This window comes from Bos javanicus, chromosome 15 (genome assembly GCF_032452875.1).
Source record: "Bos javanicus breed banteng chromosome 15, ARS-OSU_banteng_1.0, whole genome shotgun sequence".
NCBI classification, from domain to species: Eukaryota; Metazoa; Chordata; class Mammalia; order Artiodactyla; family Bovidae; genus Bos; species Bos javanicus.
Genome location: NC_083882.1, coordinates 36,350,301 through 36,371,603, shown reverse-complemented (window position 1 = coordinate 36,371,603; position 21,303 = coordinate 36,350,301). Strand labels below are relative to the sequence as shown.

Below are 21,303 nucleotides of genomic sequence, written 5' to 3'. Positions count from 1 at the left end.
CTTGGACTGCAAGGAGATCCAGCCAGTCCATTTTGAAGGAGATCAGTCCTGGGATTTCTTTGGAAGGAATGATGCTAAAGCTGAAACTCCAGTACTTTGGCCACCTCATGTGAAGAGTTGACCCATTGGAAAAGACTCTGATGCTGGGAGGGATTGGGGGCAGGAGGAGAAGGGGACGACAGAGGATGAGATGGCTGGATGGCATCACTGACTCGATGGACGTGAGTCTGAGTGAATTCCGGGAGTTGGTGAGGGACAGGGAGGCCTGGCGTGCTGTGATTCATGGGGTCACAAAGAGTCGGACACGATTGAGCGACTGATCTGATCTGATCTGATAGTCTCCCAGGATTGAACCAGGAAGGAAGAAAATATGAGCAGACCATTTACCAGTAATGTTATTGAATCAATACTTTAAAAAAAAAACACACTCCCAACAAACAAAAATCCAGGACCAGATGGCTTCACAGGTGAATTCTACCACATGTTTAGAGAACACTTAGCATCTATCCTTCTGAAGCTATTTCAAAAAATTGTAGAAGAATCACTTTTGTGAGGCCAGTGTCACCCTGATACCAAAACCAGGCAAAGATATCACAAAAAAAGAAAATTAAAAGTCAGTATCACTGATGAATCTAGATACAAAAATCCTAAACAAATTATTAGCTAACCAAAGCCAACAATACATTAATAGGATCATACACCATGATCAAATGGATTTATCCCAGGGATGCAAGCACAGCTCGATATCTGAAAGTCAATCAGTGTGATATACCACAGTAACAAATTGAAGAATAAAAACTATAAGGTCATCTCAACAGATGCAGAAAAGGTTTTCACAAAATTCAACATCCATGTATGATTTTTTTTAAATGGATGTTGAATTTTCCAGAAAGTGGAGAACACACTTCAACACAATAAGGGCCATATATGATCATCCCACAGATAACATCATGCGTTAACAGTGAAAAACTGAAAGCATTTCTTCTGAGATTAGGAATAAGAGAAGGATGTCCACTCTTGCCACTTTTATTCAACATAGAATGGAAAGTCTTAGCTCTAGCTAACCAGAAAAGAAAAATAAATAAATAAAATAAAAGGAACCAAAATTAGAAAAGAAGACATAAAACTGTCACTGTTTATAAATGACATGATACTATACATGTGTGCATTCATGCTAAGTGGCTTCAATCGTGTCCAACTCTTTGTGATCCTATGGACTGCAGCCTGCCAGGCTCCTCTGTCCATGGGATTCTCCAGGCAAGAATACTGGAATGGATTACCATATACCTCCTCCAGCAGATCTTTCTGATTGAGGGATCGAAACCACATCACTTATATCTCCTGCATTGGCAGGCAGGTTCTTTACCACTAGTACCGCCTGGGAAGCTCATGATACTATGCGTTGAAAATACTATGCATTGAAAATCCACTAGAAAACTACTAGAGCTCATCAGTGAATTTCATAAAGTTGATGGATACAAAATTAATACAAAGAAATCTGTTGCATTTCTATAAACTAATAAGAGCTAGCAGAAAGAAATTAAAGAAACAATCCCATTGATAATTGCATCAGAAAGAATAAATTACCTAAGAAGAAACATATCTAAGAGGTAAAACACATATACTTGGAAACCTATAAGACACTAATAAAAGAAATAAAAGATTATACAGTCAAATGGACAGATATATCATGTTCACTTTTAGAAAAATTAATTTTATTAAAATGACCATACTATCCATACAATCTAAAGATTTAATAGAATCCTTATCAAATTACAAATGGTATTTTTCACAGAACTAAAAAAATTCTAAAATATGTGTGAAAATACAAAATACAACAGACAAAATAGTCTTACAAAAGAAGAACACAACTAGAGATATTACTCTCCCTAATTTCAAACTATAATACAAAGCTACAGTAACCAAAACAATATAGTACAGGCACAAAAACAGACACATAGGTCAATGGAATAGAATAGAGAGTCCAGACATAAACTTACACACTTACAGTTAACTAATTTATGATGAAGGATACAAAACTATGCAATAGAGAAAAGACAGTCTCTTCAATAAGTAGTGTTGGGAAAACTGGTCAGCTATATGTAAAATAGTGAAATTAGAACATTTTCTCATACCATATAAAAAATAAACTCAAAATGGATTCAAGACTTAAATGTAAGGTAGGTAGGTTTAGTCGCTAATTTGTGTCCAACTCTTGTGACCCCATGGACTGTAGCGCATCAGGCTCCTCTATCCATGGGATTTCCCAGGCAATAATACTGGAGTGGGTTGCCATTTCCTTCTCCAGGGATCTTCCCAACCCAGGGACCTAACCTAGGTCTCCTGCAATGCAAGCAGACTCTTTACGGACTGAGCTATCAGAGAAGCCCCAGAAATCATAAAACTCCTAGAAGAAAAAAATATGAAGAACATTCTTTGACATAAACTATAGCAATATATTTTGAGTCTGTCTCCTAAGGCAAAGGAATCAAAAAACAAAAATAAACAAATGAGACCTAATTTAAACTTGAAAGTTTTGCACAGCAAAGGAAACCATCACAACATGAAAAGACAACCTACTGAACGTGAGCAAATGTTTGTAAATGATATCACTGATGAGTTAATATTTAAAATATACATATAGCTGATGCAACTCAATATCAAAGCAACCAATCAGCCAATTAAAAAATGGGCAGAAGGCATGAAAGTGTAAGTCTCTCAGTTGTGTCCAACTCTTTGCAACCCCACAGATTGCAGCCCACCAGACTTCTCTGTCCATGGGATTCTCCAGGCAAGAATACTGGAGTGGCTTGCCAATCCCTTCTCCAAAGGATCTTCCTGACCTAGGGTTGAACCCATGTCTCCCACACTGCAGACAGATTCTTTGCCATCTGAGCCACCAGAGAAGCTCAGGCAGAAGGCCTAAACAGACATTTTACCAAAGAGGATATACAGATGGCCAACCAGCACACGAAAAGATGCTCACCACTACTAATCATTGGAGAAATGCAAATCAAAATCATGAGGTATCATCTCACATCTGACAGAATGCCTGTCATCAAAAAAAAAATACAAATAACAAAGTTGGCAAGAATATGGAGAAAAAGAAACCCTTGTACACTGTTGGTAAGAATGTAAATTGGTGCAATCATTCTAGAAAACACTAAGGAGGTTCTTCAAAAAACTAAAAACTAGAAATATTATATGATCCAGCAATTCTACTCCTGGGTATATATCTCAAGAAAATGAAAACATTAATTCAAAAAGATACATATACCCCAATGTTCATAGCAGCATTAATTATAGGCGTCAAGATATGGACACAACCTAAAAGTCCTTTTAACAGATAAATGGATAAAGAAGATGGAGTATGTATATATGGGCTTCCCTGGTAGCTCAGATGATGAAGAATTCACCTGCAATGCAGGAAACCATGGTTCAGTCTTGGGTTAGGAAGATACCTTAGAGAAAGGAATGGTTACCCACTCCAGTATCCTTCAAAATTCAGGCTTAAATTGAAGAAAGTAGGGAAATCCACTAGACCTATTAGATATGACCTAAATCAAATCCCTTATGATTATACACTGGAGGGGACAAATAGATTCAAGAGATTAGAATCTAATCTAATTGGTAGATAGAATGCTGAAGAACTATAGACAGAGGTTCATAGCATTGTACAGGAAGTGGTGACCAAAACCAAGGAAAAGAAATGCAAGAAGGCAAAGTGGTTGTCTGAGCCTTACAAACAGCTGAGAAAAGAAGGGCAAAGGAGAAAGGAAGAGATATACCCAACTGAATGCAGAATTGCAGAGAATAGCAAGGAGACATAATAAAGCCTTCTTAAGTGAACAATGCAAAGAAAGATAGGAAAACAATAGAATGAGAAAGATTAGAGATCTCTTCAAGAAAACTGGAGATACCAAGGTTACATTTCAAGCAGAGTTATGCACAATAAAGGACAGAAATGGAAAGGACTTAACAGAAGCAGAAGAGATTAAGAAGAGGTGCCAAGAACAGAGAAAAACTATACCAAAAAGGGTCTTAATGACCCAGATAACCACAATACTCACTTAAAACCAGACATGCTGGAGTGGGAAGTCAAGTGGACCTAAACGGAACATTACTACTAAAAAACTAGTGGAGGTGATGGAATTCCAGCTGAGCTATTTAAAGTCCTAAAAGATGATGCTGTTACAGTGTTGCAGTCAATATGTCAGTGAATATGGAAAACTCAGCAGTTGCCACTGGACTGGGAAAGGTCAGTTTTCATTCCAATCCCAAAGAAAGGCAATGCCAAAGACTGTTCAAAAATTACCATATAATTGCACTCATTTTACCTGCTAGGAAGGGAATGCCCCAAATCTTTCAAGCTAGGCTTCAACAGTACATGAATCAAGAACTTTTAAATGTACAAGTTGGATTTAGAAAAGAACCAGAGATCAAATTGCCAACATATACAGGATCATAGGAAAAGCAAGGGGATTCCAGAAAAAATATCTACTTCTGCTTCACTGACTACCTAAAGCCTTTGACTGTGGATCACAACAAACCATGGAAAATTCTTAAAGAGACAGGAATACCAGACCACCTTACTGGTCTCCTGAGAAACATGTATGCAGGTCAAGAAGCAAAGGTTAGAATCAATGAATGCAGCCATGAAATTAAAAGATGCTTGCTCCTTGGAAGAAAAGCTATAACAAACTTAAGCAAAATATTAAAAAAGAGAGACATCACTTTGCCAACAAATGTCTGTTTAGTCAAAGCTATGGTTTTTTCAGTAGTCATGTATGGATGTGAGAGCAGGATCATGAAGTCCGAGTGCCAAAGATTTGATGCTTTCAAACTTTGGTGCTGGAGAAGACTCTTGAGAGTCCTTTTGACTGCAACGAGATCAAACCAGTCAATCTGAAAGGAAATCAACCCTGAATATTCAGTGTAAGGACTGATGCTGAAGCTGAAACTCCAATACTTTGGCTACATGATGCAAAGAGCTGATTCACTGGAAAAGACTCTGATGCCAGGAAAGGTTGAGGGGAGGAGGAGAAGCGGGTGACAGAGGATGAGATGGTTGGATGGCATAATGGACTCAATGGACATGAGTTTGAGCAACCACAGGAAAGAGTGAAGGACAGGGAAGCCTGGCATGCTGCAGTCCATGGACTCGCAAAGAGTCACGGAGCGACTGAACTGATGCAGAGTACATCGTATGAAATGCCAGGCGGAATGACTCAAGCTGGAATCAAGATTTCTGGGAGAAATATCAACAATCTCAAATATGAAGATGATACCATTCTAACAGCAGAAAGCAAAGCGGAACTAAAGAGCCTCTTGATGAAAGTTAAAGAGGGGAATGAAAAAGTTGGCTAAAATCTCCAACATTCAAGAAAACTAAGATCACGGCATCTGGTTCCATCACCTCATGGCAAATAGATGGAGAAAAAGTGGAAACAGTGACAGATTTTATCTTCTTGGGCTCCAGAATCACTGTGGATGGTAAATGCAGCCCAGAATTAAACGACACTTACTCTTTGGGAAAAAAAAGCCATGACAAACCTAGACAGCATATTAAAAAGCAGATCTTTGCCAACAAAAGTCTGTATCGTCAAAGCTATGGGTTTTCAAGTAGTCAGGTTCAGATGTGAGAGTTGGACCATAAAGAATGCTGAGCACCAAAGAACTGATACTTTCAAATTGTGCTGAAGAAGACTCTTGAGAGTCTCTTGGTTTGCAAAGAGATCAAACCAGTCAATTCTAAAGGAAATCAATGCTGAATATTCATTGGAAGGACTGATGCTGAAGCTCCAATACTTTGTCCACCTGATGCAAGTTCAGTTCAGTCGCTCAGTCATGTTCAACTCTGCGACCCCATCGACTGCAGCACACCAGGCCTCCCTGCCCATCACCAACTCCCAGAGTTTACTCAAACTCATTCCATTGAGTTGATGATGCCATCCAACCATCTCATCCTCTGTCGTCCCCTTCTCCTCCCACCTTCAATCTTTCCCAGCATCAAGGTCTTTTCCAATGAGTCAGCTCTTTGCATCAGGTGGCCAAAGTATTAGAGTTTCAGCTTCAACATCAGTCCTTCCAGTGAATATTCAGGACCTGATGCAAAGAGCCTACTCATTGGAAAAGACCCTATGCTGGAAAAGATTGAAAGCAAAAGGAGAAGGCAGCAGAGAATGAGATGGTTAGATAACATCACTGACTCAATGGACATGAATTTGAGCAAACTCAGATATAGTGAAGGACAGAAGAACTTAGCATGCTGCAGTCCATGGGGTGGTAGAAAGTCAGACATGACTTAGTGACTGAACAAAACAAATCAATAATTACCTTAAATGTCATTGCACTAAATTCTCCAATCAAAAGGTATAGCATGGTAGATAAGATTCTAAAAAAAAAGAACAGAGCCTATAATATGCTGCCTACAACACTTTAGGGTAAAGGACACACAAAGAATATAAAAACAGATTCTCACTAAGATGTTATCTATTGAATAGTTTTACATAGCCATCTTCCATAGAAAAGAAGGATATGCTTTTCAATTTCACAACTCTGGTACTAGATATTAACAAAGATAGCAAAAATAAAGAAAAACACAAACTAATCTCATTTACAAATACAGATGCAAAAATAACAACTGTAATATAAGCAAATAAAAGTATGAAGTACATTAAAACAAGACTATACCATGACTAATGTGTTTATTTCATTATTTAATTTGAGAAACAAAAACCAATAAGATATACCATTAACTAAAATACAATTTATCATAGAAACTCCTAATAAAATATAACTAGAATATTTTTAACGATTAAAAATATCTTAAATCAATAGTCAATATAATATTTAATGGTGAAATACTGAACAAACACAATTCCATAAACTAAAAACTACATAAAATACTTGCTATTACCTGTTTTCCCCAATATTATTCTTGACATTCTAGGCAGTGTATTAAAAGAAGTGGTGAAAAAAAGGAACAAATAACTGCCCCAAAAGAGGAGAAAACACATCAGCTGAAATATGACTAGACCTAACAAGCTTGACAAAAAGGGAAGTTATAAAATGAGCCAGCAAAATGCAATATCATCCCTAAATATAGTAACAAAAAGAGAGTAGTATGAAAAATATAACATTCACAAATAAAAAATTAAATATTGTAGAGGAAATATTAAAAGAAATGTGCTGAATCTATATGTAAGAAACAAAACATTGTTCAGAAACATAAAAGAATTGATTGAATAAGTTATTTGGAATGGAAAGATTCAACATTAAAAAGATTTTAGCTACCCTATAGTTTTATAATCTTTTAAAAAATCACTTTGCAATTTTAGTTAACAACTTCTAAATCTAAGGTAAATTTTACAGAAGTATACAAGCACCTTAAGAAAAATTTTGAATGAGGTCTTGCAATACTGTTCAAAAATACTATAAAGCTACAGTGATTAACACAGCCTAGCACTTTAGAAGTTTAGATAGAAAGATAAATGGAAAAGAGCTAAAAAATGAGAGTGGCTGCAAATATGCAATCCTTATATAATAAAAGAGGTTATTTCAAGTCAGATGGGATAACATGGGTTATTTAATAAATGATACAGAGATATTTGGTTAACTGCTTAAGAAAAAAAATTTTACATTATCCATCAAAATATATCCAAGAGGAATGAAAGGGTTAAGTGTATAAAAATATAGTCAAAGAATTGGAAGAAAATACAGTAGAATATAATTTTAGATTGGGAGAAACCTTTCTAAACAAACCCCAAACAGAAAAAAAAAAAAAAAGAAAAAGTAAAAAAGAGCATTAAAACAGGGAGGAAAAGATTTGACGACAAAACCATACAGTAAAGAAAATGACAAAATACACAAATATGACAAAGAAAGGCCAGTACCACTAAAGAGTCTTATGAAACCATAAGAACTAAACAAATCCTTTAAAGGAAAAATGGGCTAACAACATAAACAGACAATATACAAAGGAAGAGATATTTAATCCAACTGAATTTATGTAAAACTTCTCATTATCAGTCAATATCAAATGAGTTCAAAATATATCAGCAACAATGTTATATTCCCCTATCAAACTGGCAAGGAATGTTTAAAATAATCATAGATGGCAAGGAAATACTTGCTAGTGAGAGCACAGAACCCCATATTCTATCTGAAGGGCTACGTGGCAATATGAACAAAAAGTCTTTCCAAAAAGAACACATCCTTCAACTCAGTAATTTCACTTTTTCAGAATATATCTATATCCTAAGAAAATAATTACTAAATAACACTGAAAATACTAAAAAGTTAGCCATATTCAAGGTTTTCTTTATAATGACAAATAATAAAACCTTAAATATTGAATAACAGTCTCAGTCAAATTATAAGAACCTCACTTTATATCATATTTGCTGCAAATAAAAGTAATATTTTAGAAGACAACCTAATCATAGGGAAATTCATAATATATCATTAAGTGGGAAAAGTAAATTATAAAAAATTGTAAAAGGATGATTCGAATTTTAAGGGAAAATAATTCTAAGGCATATGCACACATTAAAATGGAAAGGATATACACTATAATATAGGTAGAATTAAAGGACAATTATATTTTCCTTTAGGTGTGTTTATATTCTTTTTATAATACATATGAATTTTATAATGAGGGGAAAATAATGAAATATATAAATATACATTGCTAAGATACACTAAACCATAGTAGTATGGTTTTCATTTCTTTTCCCTTTTTAAAAAAAATTATTTTGTGGCCACACTGCATAGCAGGCAGGATCTTAGTTCCCCAAACAGGGATAGAACTCGATACCCTCGCAGTAGAGGAATGGAGGGCTAACCATTGAAACACCACGAAATGCCCCAGGTGTGTTTTTCTTGGAGATAGTATTTAAATCACCCTAAATTTTCTGAATAATTAGAACCAATTTTGGTGACTAATAACTGACTTGATCTCACCTACAATAAAAGTGTGTGTTGAGTTTTAGTAGTGGCTCAATCAAACTACTTGAATGCTATTTGAACTAAATTTTTTTGTTTCTTTTATCATATTTTTGGAATCTTTTCATACGATTATGCTGACAAAATATAAAGATGTAAAAACAGACAGTGATGTAGAGTAAATCAAAATGAAAAATTTGGTAAGAATCTTATCTTCTATGCCCATAAAAACAGCAGCACACAAACAAAAGTTCACATTTTACAAACAGAATCCAGAAAAACAAAAAGTTAAAGAATTTGAAAAGCCTGAGTTTGCATGTTTCACTTTTGAGATTTTGACTACACAAAGCTAGTACAGTTTTGCATTTTTGAATCAAAAATAAAGAAATATAGAAAGTGGGATTGGAAAGATAACCCAAATCATAAAAACTTGATGCTGAATCATAACATAATAAAATGTTAGCTTCCACGTTACTGAGAGAAAACAAGACCCCCATCATTCACACTGGCAAAAGCTTGCCTTTGCATAAACCATTTCTGTACTCACTGTCATAAAACCAATGACTTTGGGAAGGGAAGAAAACAGAGAATGACGTGCAAAGTAGCACACACCATGTTATTGCAGCTGGATAAAGAATATGTCACTAATGAGGTTCTACACGTCAGTTATAAATTGAGTTTCTTTTTCTTTTCCAAAATAGCAAATAGCCTTTATGAGTTCAAAACAGAAGCAGTGAAATTCAAAAATACTACCCACTTTCCACTTGATTTTGATACTGCATTAGTTAATAGAATGTTATTAATTATTCCTTGGAAAAGATATGACTACTCTTTCTCTTCATTTGAGTTGAATATACCATGTCTGAATACTAGGCAATATTCTGTAATAAATTCAAAATAAAATTTTCATCAGATAGTTATCACCAAATGTTCATCTTAAATGAGACATTATCCATGGGAATATTCACCTGAAGTCATTTGATAAATTCAGAAAACTAATGTAATTGAGTTCTCAAATTGTCAGTTTAAGTGACAGAGTGATAGATAGAGCAATGACTATCTGTAAGGGATGACTGAGAAAAGTAATTAATGACAACAGATTCTATCCACAATACCAAAAGCTACTTCAGTACTTCATACAGTACTTCCTCTCCATAAAAGAATCAACAAGAGGGAGCTGGGCAAAAAGTATAACTGCTTAACTGATAGGGCAGGTTAATTTTGTAATGGATTGGGACTGCCCACCTCTTAATTTGTTTCAAAATAATAATGCCAATCAATTATCTTTAAAATAAGGATGCTCATCCTCAGCCAGGTCAGAGATCATGAAATGTTAAGTTCTGTGAAATCTATTTGAGATTAATTAACCTAAGATCCTATGGGCAGTTAATAAGAAGCACAACTTTCCCTCATGAGGGTTTCCTTAAGTGCAAGCCGTTTAAAAGCTTTACACATACTAATTCTCTTAATGAGCCTTGGTAGGTACTTTTGTTGTGTGTGCTCAGTCGTGTCCGACTCTTTGTGACCCCGTGGATTGTAGACCGCCAGGCTCCTCTGTCCATAGAATTTTCCAAGCAAGAACAATGGAGTAGGTTATCATATTCTCCACCAGGGGATCTTCCTGATCCAAGGGTTGAACCTACATCTCCAGCATCTCCTGCACTGGCAGGCGTATTCTTTACCACTGCACCACTTGGGAAGCCCAAGTACTTTTATTATCCTCATTTTAGATACAAGGAATTCAAAACATTGAAACCTTCAGTGACATGCCCCAAGTCACTCATCTAGTAAGTTGACAGAGCCAGAATTTGAACAGGGAACCAGGCTTCAGAATCCAGTCATAAATATAAATAGCACATTCTATAAACTCCTTTGTTATAGTTACTACCCCCTGATCATTTTTGACCAGAAAAAAATTCAAATTAGTGATTTGGATTCATCAATTAAGCTACTATAATTTCAAAAGGAAGGACTAAAATTATCTTTATTTAATTTGTTCATTTTTGACATAACATTGTTTTCATACTTTTTTGTTCAGCAAATGAAACTATGGGCTTCCCTGGTAGCTCAGCTGGTAAAGAATCTGCCTGCAATGCAAGAGACCCTGGTTCAATCCCTGGGTCGGGAAGATTCCTGGAGGAGAGTATGACAACCCACTCCAATATTCTTGCCTGGAGAACCCCAATGAACAGAAGAGCCTGGCAGGCAAAGAGTCAGACACAACTGAGTGACTAAGCACTGCACAGCTAAAGCTACTGTTTTCCTTCTGTGCCAAGGAGGAGACTAATGAAGTAGTGTGTCCTGTAAGTTACATGTTTATAGACTGTAAAAAGGGAAAAATTTCATTCTATAAACATTACAAAAGAATAAAAGTTCAGGAACACATTGTATATTTACCCTCTTAAATATAAATATTAGAAGTAAGAATTTAATGTTGGGGTACAGAAGATAAGCAGATGTGTTGTGGTACAAAATAACATTTCTACATTGATATGTTTGATATTTTGTATACTGTACCTTTAATTTCTCCAAGAAGTTCACTGGTATTTAATCTTTCCATTTTTTCCTTCCAATCTTTTGAAAGTAGTTTTTCCATGCAGGAGGAATCTATTTAAATAAAAAAGTAAGTATTAAAAATATTATACATGTTTTAGATAAGTATTAAAATATTACAAATATAGAAGTCTATGGAGTTAATGGAGAAATTCTATCATTCAAAAATGATCAAAGATTTTTTTGCCGCTTTAACCAAGGATATAGACAAGTATATTATTCTATCTATTATAAAATACCACAACTAAATTTTTTTTGCTGGAAAATTATTTACAATATTCCCAGGAGAAAAAAAGACAATGCTCAATAATCTTATCTTGGTATTATAATTTTGGCTAATTAATATTCAGCCAGCATTTATCATTTCTTTAGACTAATAGGACAGAACAAGGAGCTTTTTTCTACAAGCTTAGGTTTAGATATTATTCCTTTTAATTCAGGTGACTTTTTTTTAAGTCCAAGCAAAATTTGTGTGCTGTTCAAGGAAGAATGACAAATTTTCAAGTGAGAAGAGAAGAATCAACCTGTAATTCCTTGTTCCTTAAGAAATACACAGATGGCAACTTTTGTAAAATATTCATTTACAGTAAAATACAAAGAAAATAAACAAGATATTCTCTGTCTCCCAGTAATAGAAACAGTTAAAACCTTTATATAAATAGAGATGCGTGATCTTTTCAAGAAGATCCTTATTTAAACGCTATTTGACCTACTGCATTTCTAAACAGCATACTAGATTTTGGAAGTTATTACACTTGTTTCTATAAGATTCATAAAGCTTACAGAAGTTTACATTTTAGAGTGTTCTAATAATTATCAAATTTTTATCAATGAGTTATTTTTTCTCTGATCAGGTAGATTTGAAACTAGAGCTACTGCTTATAACTACTTACATGCATCTTATAAGTCTCAAATTTTAATAAACAGGCCACGTTTCCAAAAGGGAGAGCAGATTTAAATACTCAATCCTTAGTGCAAAGCATACTCCCATTATACTTTAACATTCCAAGTGTCAAAATTCTGATAACCTCTTTTTAAAATTATATTTAAAAACTTATTTCAACTCCAAATGTTTTTTCTCTCCCATATCAGTACCTATCTCTTTAGCATTTTCCCTTTCATTTTTTCTCCAACTTCTAAGTCCTCCTTGAATTTTTCAGAATGACAGTAAGGTTAAGATGGATCTAAAGGGTTTCAGAAACTTGATAAGCTTAGGCAAAGACAGTGAGCCCCTGGGTAAGAGATGAGAAAACCACTGCATGGTTAGAACATATTGGTGAAAACAATTAACATTTGTCCATGAAATGATCAGTCAATCAAGAAATGGATGGAATCCATCAGTGTGTTGGTAAACGGCTGATGAAGAACTAGCTATCACAGGAGCCAAAGTTCTTTCTAAAAAGAAGTCAGCTTGATTCTATTAAGTGAAAGCTCCTTGCTCCTCCCCTTACTTCTTCCCTTCTTTCCTTTCCTCCTTTTCTTCCAGGCTTTCCTATTAATTATTTTCTTTTAAACAAATGATCTACCACTTTGATTAAAAATTGAATTCTAAGTGATCTGCCAAGAGGGTCTCTATGCATATGCATACGTTCAGTTTGCATTTAATTTCCAAAATAGTCTCTTGGATTTTAATTCAGAAACAAGGTATATACTTTGTTCTGTACATATTTTGTTTCTAGGCAAAAGTCATAGAAAAGATAATGTTAGGTGTGAGGGTCAAGAAGGAATTCTTCAAAGTCATGCCTCTCAGAGATTCAGTTCAGTTCAGTCGCTCAGTCATGTCCGACTCTTTGCGACCCCATGAATCACAGCATGCCAGGCCTCCGTGTCCATCACCAACTCCCGGAGTTCACTCAAACTCATGTCCATCAAGTCGGTGATGCCATCCATCCATCTCATCCTCTGTTGTCCCCTTCTCCTCCTGCCACCAATCCCTCCCAGCAGCAGGGTCTTTTCCAATGAGTCAACTCTTCACATGAGGTGGCCAAAGTATTGGAGTTTCAGCTTTAGCACCAGTCCTTCCAATGAACACCCAGGACTGATTTCCTTTAGAACGGACTGGTTGGATCCCCTTGCAGTCCAAGGGACTTTCAAGGGTCTTCTCCAACACCACAGTTCAAAAGCATCAATTCTTCGGTGCTCAGCTTTCTTCACAGTCCAACTCTCACATCCATACATGACCACAGGAAAAACCATAGCCTTGACTGGATGGACCTTTGTTGGCAAAGTAATGTCTCTGCTTTTTTCTATCAGAGATTACTTTTTCTCAAGTCAGGTTTAAATTTCTGGATATAACATTAGGTCATATGTAAGAATAATCAACAAAATGTCTTCAACTTCCTCTCCTACTCAGTTTTGTTACTTTTTAAAAAAACTTTTTCATATATATTACAACATCATACTAAACTGGTAATCACTGACATAAATGCTAAAGCATAACTTGTGTGGTTAAAATTTGAGTAGAGTTAACATATTATAATGATCAAGACAAAATCCCAATTTACTAGTAATGATCGAAAATTCAGAGCAAGTTCACGAACCAGGATTAGATATACACTAAATGTAAAACAGCTAAAATATGTCTCTCATTTCTATTAATAGACCTGAAATCTTTCAGAGCTCCAGGAAAAGAATGCTAAAATTTCATAGGAGAAAACAGAATTATATGGACAACATGAACATATATTTCAAATATTTATCAAATATGTTTGAAGACACAGCTTTATATAAGAGCTAGTCATTAATTAAATGGTTAATAAATTCAAAACATTTCACATTTCTATTAGAAAATTAATCCTTACCATAATGCTGAGTTAATCTAGCTATACAAATTCTCATTTCAGTAGAAGAAACTGAAAAGAAAAAAATAAAGCAATCTTTGCATGTCTATAGCTCATTAAAATATTCAGTAACGATCACTGATTGTCTTTATCCACAGGGCAATAAGAGTCACGACATACCACTTTATCAACATTCAAAACCGTGAGAAAATCTCTTGAAAAACAGGTTTCTCACCTAAAATCTATTTGCCAGCCCTCTAAGGACATACATACACAATAAGTACTCAGCACACTCCATAATGTAATATAAAACAAGTAAGGTGAGGGAAGAAAGTCCAGAAGATGCAGGTTGTTATTAAAAGCTACATAGGCAGAGGATACTACTGCCTCTACCAAGATGTTTCTGACTTGAAACGAGGACATATATAATAGATAAAACTAAATGAAATCTATATTTTCAAATATACCATTCAAAATAATATCCAGGTAAGGACAAAAATAAAAAATCAAGTATTCATCCTCCTTGTGCCACATACTTCAACTATATTACTAGGACTCTAGCTTTACAGAGGCAGTTCATCAGATCAGACTTTGCCCCTTTCTGACCATGCACAAATGCAAAAAATCAAAGAGGTCAAAATAAGTAAAGAAGTCCAGTTTGCATTATGTACAGGGAAAGATTAAGCCCATGTTTGAATTCAGTACTCATGCAGGATTCCAAATGGAAAAAAAGAACTAAACATCACCCAGAATTCTTGGACCACTGCACAGGAAAATATGTTTTCCATGATTGACTGGTGAACATCTAATGCAGTTATGGTAGTGCCACAGTCCTCAAAACAATGAAAAAATATACAGTGTATTTCACTATCTGAGTTTGACTACTCAAATTTTAGTATTTTGACTGAGTTGTCTTCAGCTAATTAGAAGAAGACTAATTCAGCTAATTAAAATACCTTTTGGAAATTAAGGTTAAAAAACTACAACATTATAGTATCACAATATTATAGTATGTGTCACCATCATACATACATATTAAAAATGAATGTAAACCTAACACTTCAGCATAAAAGTGAAAATGCCAAAATTAATTCCTATTACTATGAAAGAATTAGTGTCCATAAAACAATACATAACTAATGAAATGCAAGAGTTTATTACATTTATCTTGCCCAATTTTTGTAAATAACGTGAGAAAAACACCACTATCAAAAGTTAAGAGTTGAACTTCAGTTCTTGTTTATTTTTAACCAAGGATGTAAAGGGATTTGATATGGTATAAATTAATTCTCAGCTGCATAGCTATGTTTTCCCTTTTCCTTTGCAAATCTAAGTTTTTCTATTTCAATAAACTTTTTCTAAGGAAACAAGAAAGATATAAGTCAGAACTAGCATGTTATAAATATACAGCATAATGGATTGCAAAGCAATGTTTCTGCTTAAGTACCCAGGTGTCAAACCAGGTAAGTCAGGAATGTTTTATCATGCTAATAATTAATTTCACCGCACAAGAGAAATTTGAAGTAAGATATTTATTTCCTAATCTAAATGATGATGTTTTAGGAACAATTTTAAATTATTCCGAATTAAACAAAGTTGCAGTAGTATTATTAACTTGTACTCTAAGCAAAGTAAAGAGTCTAAGAGAGTAAATAAAAGAAATAATCACTAAAACGAAATCACGGGGAACAGGAAAGGATAATGGGAAAATTTTTTTATTGTACTTTAAAACAATTTACCTGTGAGTAAACACTTATCATTATTCCTTTTACCTCAAAGTGATACTTAAAGTTAGAAATGTTAAAACATTAGAAATATGATATAGAAAATAACTTTAAAAACTTTAGTGAGAAACAATAATGCCTGCCCTCCTGTACGCATATTTCCTACTGCTTTTTAAACTTTGTTTAAAGCAATCCCTTTTATTTTTACCACAGGAATCATAAATTTCAAGGGCAATAAATTTTCTATGTATCCAAAGAACAGTGATAACTTATCAAAAGTATCCTTGACCTTGGTTTACAGCTAATTTTGATAATATATATTTATATCCCTGCTGATCATCAATCTCATATTTTTCATTAGGAAACAGAGATACACATGGCAGTTACTGTACATTTTTCCACAGTGACAAGTGCTCCACAATACAGTGGGATAAAATTGGAGCTTGGAGAGCTTGAAGAGCACTCTTAAATTTTAATTAAAACCCTCCAAGCTCACTAAAATAATTAGACACTAAAATGCGCCAGTTTTATTTTGAAGTCACTGTAACGTACAGAGCACACTCCCTGACGACTGCGCGTGCTCTCCTTCTCTCTCTCTCCCTCTCTCCAGTGAAACAACTGATTTTCCAAATACGATCAAGGGAGTATAAATAGAGGCTGTTCTCAATCTTGCTCTTCATGCTGGGAAGCTGACAGAAAAGACAGTAGAGTGGGCTTCTCAGACTGCACCAAACGAACCTAGAATAACTCGCCTAACCAAGAGTTCGAATCACTGACAAACTGCAGATAAAATTCAGTCTTCAAGGAACACCACGAGTTATATCACTGATCTTTTTTGATCCAAAAGTCAAACCTTTAACCTCTTAAATGTTTTTGCTATCTTAAAATATCTCATACAATGCTATATTCCATCCTATTTTTAGCCAAGCAGCGAGAGAAAGCATGCCTTTCCCATACAGCAGGGCAATGATATAAACATCAACACAGATGCTCTGCCAGGAAGAGCTGGACTTCTCAAGCACTTGATCATTAAGGAATGCACCAACTGTTTTGGATAATCTCGTGCCAGCTCCCCTTTTGCTCCACACTCCCCTCTGGGAGTGGCCAATCTTGTCCTGGTCCTAATTTTTCATTTTACTCCTCCATAGCCTCCCCCCCATCCCCCAAAAGATGAGAAATGGCATTTATGCCTAGCAATGAAAAAGCAAGCTCACTTCCCCAAACAGACCAAAACTTTCAAACAATTAACCCTCCCCTCTTCTTTCAGATAAATTACTAAGTATAAAATGCAATCTGTTTCCTTTGTTTATTCAATATGAACAATTTGTAAATGACTCAAGGATAAAATTCAGAAAATGTTGTGCTAAATTAGAACCATTATAAACATGCTAATGACTCAATGCTTGAGTAAAACACGCATGATCGGTGTGAAGAAATAGATTTAGTTCCTGTGAAATTCTGTTGTGCTGCTTTAAAATGATTTGGTCATTAAATCAGATATATTCCTTCCAGGAAAAATGTTAATTCTACAACCACTTTACTAGATAATATACTGTGAGTGTCTCGGTATGTGTGTGTCAATGGTAGCTATTGAAAATGTCATTTGAACTCTTGGATGCACAATTTTGACATATTCATGACAGAGAGAAAGCCCCACATTTAAGAGCTGCCAGAAATACATATATAGACATCATCACATTAAGTTCAATATTCTCTCTTTGTACTGTTTTACCTACCAAAGTCTGATAATGTTTTATAGGGACCACTTAAAACTGGCACTTAACATACATTCATGGAACTCACATTGTTCTACACATGCAGTAGGAGGTATCTCTTTCATCTGCTTTCCAAACCTGCTTAGCACCTAAAAGTATCAGAACTTCCCTGGTGGCTCAAATGGTTAAGTGTCTGTCTACAATGTGGGAGACCTGGGTTCGATCCCTGGGTCAGGAAGATCCCTTGGAGAAGGAAATGGCAATCCACTCCAGTACTATTGCCTGAAAAATCCCATGGACAGAGGAGCCTGGTAGGCTACAGTCCATGGGGTCACAAATTGAAAACCAAATTCCTCCCGCATGTATATCAAAGTACAACTGCTACCAATGCCAATGTAGAAAAAGAGGGGCAACTAGCAGGTGAATCAGAGGCTCACAGCCTCCTGCTATAGCTGAGACTTCAATGATCACTAAGACTAAAACCCCATTTCAGAATGAAGAAACACAGTCAAGATACGGAAGTCACCTTCCTGACCTTGCCTTGCCCAAAGTCAAACAGTCTGTGATAGAGTCCTGGCTCCAGTTCAGTGTGGTTTCACTGAAATGACTATTTAAATCATTACTTGACATCAGGTTTATAGTTTCTACCAAGCAGCTCTCAATAATAGAAAAAAATATTTATGTGTGTGCTAGTCACTCAGTTGTGTCCAACTCTTTGTGACATTATGGACTATAGCCCATTGGGCTCCTCTGTCCATGGGATTTCCCAGGCAAGAATACTGAATTGCCATTTCCTCGTCTAGGGGATCTTCCCGACCCAGAGATCGAATCTGGTCCTCTGCACTACTGGCAGATTCTTTACCATCTGAGCCACCAGGGAAATCCTGGTGAAAATTATTTTTTTCTATTATGATGCATCAGTTCAGTTCAGTTCACTTGCTCAGTCGTGTCCAACTCTTTGCGACCCCATGAATCATAGCATGCCAGGCCTCCCTGTCTATCACCAATTCCCGGAGTTCACTCAAACTCATGTCCATCGAGTCAGTGATGCCATCCAGCCATTTCATCCTCTGTCATCCCTTCTCCTCCTGCCCCCAATCCTTCCCGGCAGCAGGGTCTTTTCCAATGAGTCAACTGTTCGCATGAGGTGGCCAAAGTATCAGAGTTTCAGCTTTAGCACCAGTCCTTCCAATGAACACCCAGGACTGATCTCCTTTAGGATGGACTGGTTGGACCTCTTTGCAGTCCAAGGGACTTTCAAGGGTCTTCTCCAACACCACAGTTCAAAAGCATCAATTCTTTGGCATTCAGCTTTCTTCACAGTCCAACTCTCAGATCTATACGTGACCACTGGAAAAACCATAGCCTTGACTAGATGGACCTTTGTTGGCAAAGTAATATCTCTGCTTTTCAATATGCTATCTAGGTTGGTCATAACTTTCCTTCCAAGGAGTAAGCGTCTTTTAATTTCATGGCTGCAGTCACCATCTGCAGTGATTCTGGAGCCACCAAAAATAAAGTCTGACACTATTTCCACTGTTTCCCCATCTATTTCCCATGAAGTGATGGGACAGGATGCCATGATCTTCATTTTCTGAATGTTGAGCTTTAAGCCAACTTTTTCACTCTCCTCTTTCACTTTCATCAAGAGGCTTTTGATTTCCTCTTCACTTTCTGCCATAAGGGTGGTGTCATCTGCATATGTGAGGTTATTGATATTTCTCCCAGCAATCTTGATTCCAGCTTGTGCTTTTTCCTGCCCAGCATTTCTCATGATGTACTCTGCATAGAAGTTAAATATGCAGGGTGACAATATACAGCCTTGACGTACTCCTTTTCCTATTTGGAATCAGTCTGTTGTTCCCTGTCCAGTTCTAACTGTTGCTTCCTGACCTGCATATAGGGTTCTCAAGAGGCAGGTCAGGTGGTCTGGTATTCCCATCTCTTTCAGAGTTTTCTACAGTTTATAGTGATCCACACAGTCAAAGGCTTTGGCATAGTCCATAAAGCAGAAATAGATGTTTTTCTGGAACTCTCTTGCTTTTTCCATGATCCAGCGGATGTTGGCAATTTGATCTCTGGTTCCTCTGCCTTTTCTAAAACGAGCTTGAACATCAGGAAGTTCACGGTTCACATATTGTTGAAGCCTGGCTTGGAGAATTTTGAGCATTACTTTACTAGCATGTGAGATGAGTGCAATTTTGCGGTACTTTGAGCATTCTTTGGCATTGCCTTTCTTTGGGATTGGAATGATAACTGACCTTTTCCAGTCCTGTGGCCACTGCTGAGTTTTCCAAATTTGCTGGCATATTGAGTGCAGCACTTTCAAAGCATCATCTTTCAGGATTTGTAATAGCTCCACTGGAATTCCATCACCTCCACTAGCTTTGTTCGTAGTGATGCTTTCTAAGTGACTTCACATTCCAGGATGTCTGGCTCTAGGTTAGTGATCACACCTTATGTACACATTATGATGCATAGTAATAGAAAATAGTAGAAAAAAATTATGTTCAATAATATAAAAATAATAGAAAAAATTATGTCTATTATTAATTTCTTCAGATGTGGAGTGAAGCACTCTAGTTCTTTAGACAGGGATGCTAAAAATGGTATTGCACTGAAAGCAGTGTTCAACAGCCACGTCTGCCATACATACTCCATTATGCTGGTCTTCTTGTTCCTCCACACTACATTTTCCATAACACCTTACCTTGTCTGAGCTAAGAGCTTTCTTTACCTGAAATCATCACCTAAGGAAATGCTAAGATGCTGCTTAAAAATAGTGTTGAACTCAAAAAGTAACCCTTTCCAAATCACAGTTTATTTCATGTACACAGTGCACAGAAGTAAGTGCACTGATGCTTTTCTGTCCATTGCCAAAGGCTAAGGTATTCAAATCATGTAACATGAGACATTGCTCTGTGTGTTCTACAAACGTTTGATTTCATTTTTACTCTTTCAATTACATATTTAACTGCTTTTTAAAACTTCATAGGACTGTGGAAACAATAATTTTATGCATCCATTGTATCTTATACTTCTTCTTTTGATACAATTTTTTTGGGTTATATTTCTGAATGCCAATATTGTCCTGATGAAGTTGTCAATCACAGTGCTTTGCAGTCTGCCTTTTTTGTAATCTACTGCTCTTCTCAGACACAGAGGAATTTGACCCAGTCAGAATTCTCTCCTGAAACTATCCAGAAAGGCTCTCTTATGTTCAAGTTTAAAGTTATAAGCATGAGGGCCTAGGATCGTCATGGCTATTCTCCCTGGTACATGGAGTTTGTCTGCAATAAGAATGAATAATGCCAAAAATACTAAGAAAAGTAGAGGAGCAGACAGGAAAAGATAGAGGGGAGATAAAAGTCTTTGTATCATGTTAGCATAGTTACATCCCAAAAAAGAAAAGCCAAATTCTGCTCCTGTGATTCTTGATAATGTAAGCCAATATATTCTGGGTTTTGCTTATACTAATTGAGTTGGCTTTAAAAAAAAAAAAAACCAGTTGTAACTTTAAAAAATACTGAACAAAAAGAAAAACACAACAAAAACTGTCACAGCATGTGCAGATGCTCAGTCATG

General features: G+C 35.9%; 1 protein-coding gene across 25 annotated transcripts in view; it reads right to left on the bottom strand.

Annotated features, from left to right (window-relative positions):
• Positions 1-21,303, bottom strand: part of SOX6 (SRY-box transcription factor 6) — an 843,047-nt gene that overhangs the window by 290,740 nt on the left and 531,004 nt on the right. For all 25 annotated transcript variants that reach the window (XM_061440698.1, XM_061440700.1, XM_061440695.1 and 22 more), the window contains one exon: positions 11,464-11,553. In XM_061440698.1, coding sequence (XP_061296682.1) covers positions 11,464-11,553 — 90 coding nt within the window. The remainder of the gene's footprint in view (positions 1-11,463; positions 11,554-21,303) is intronic.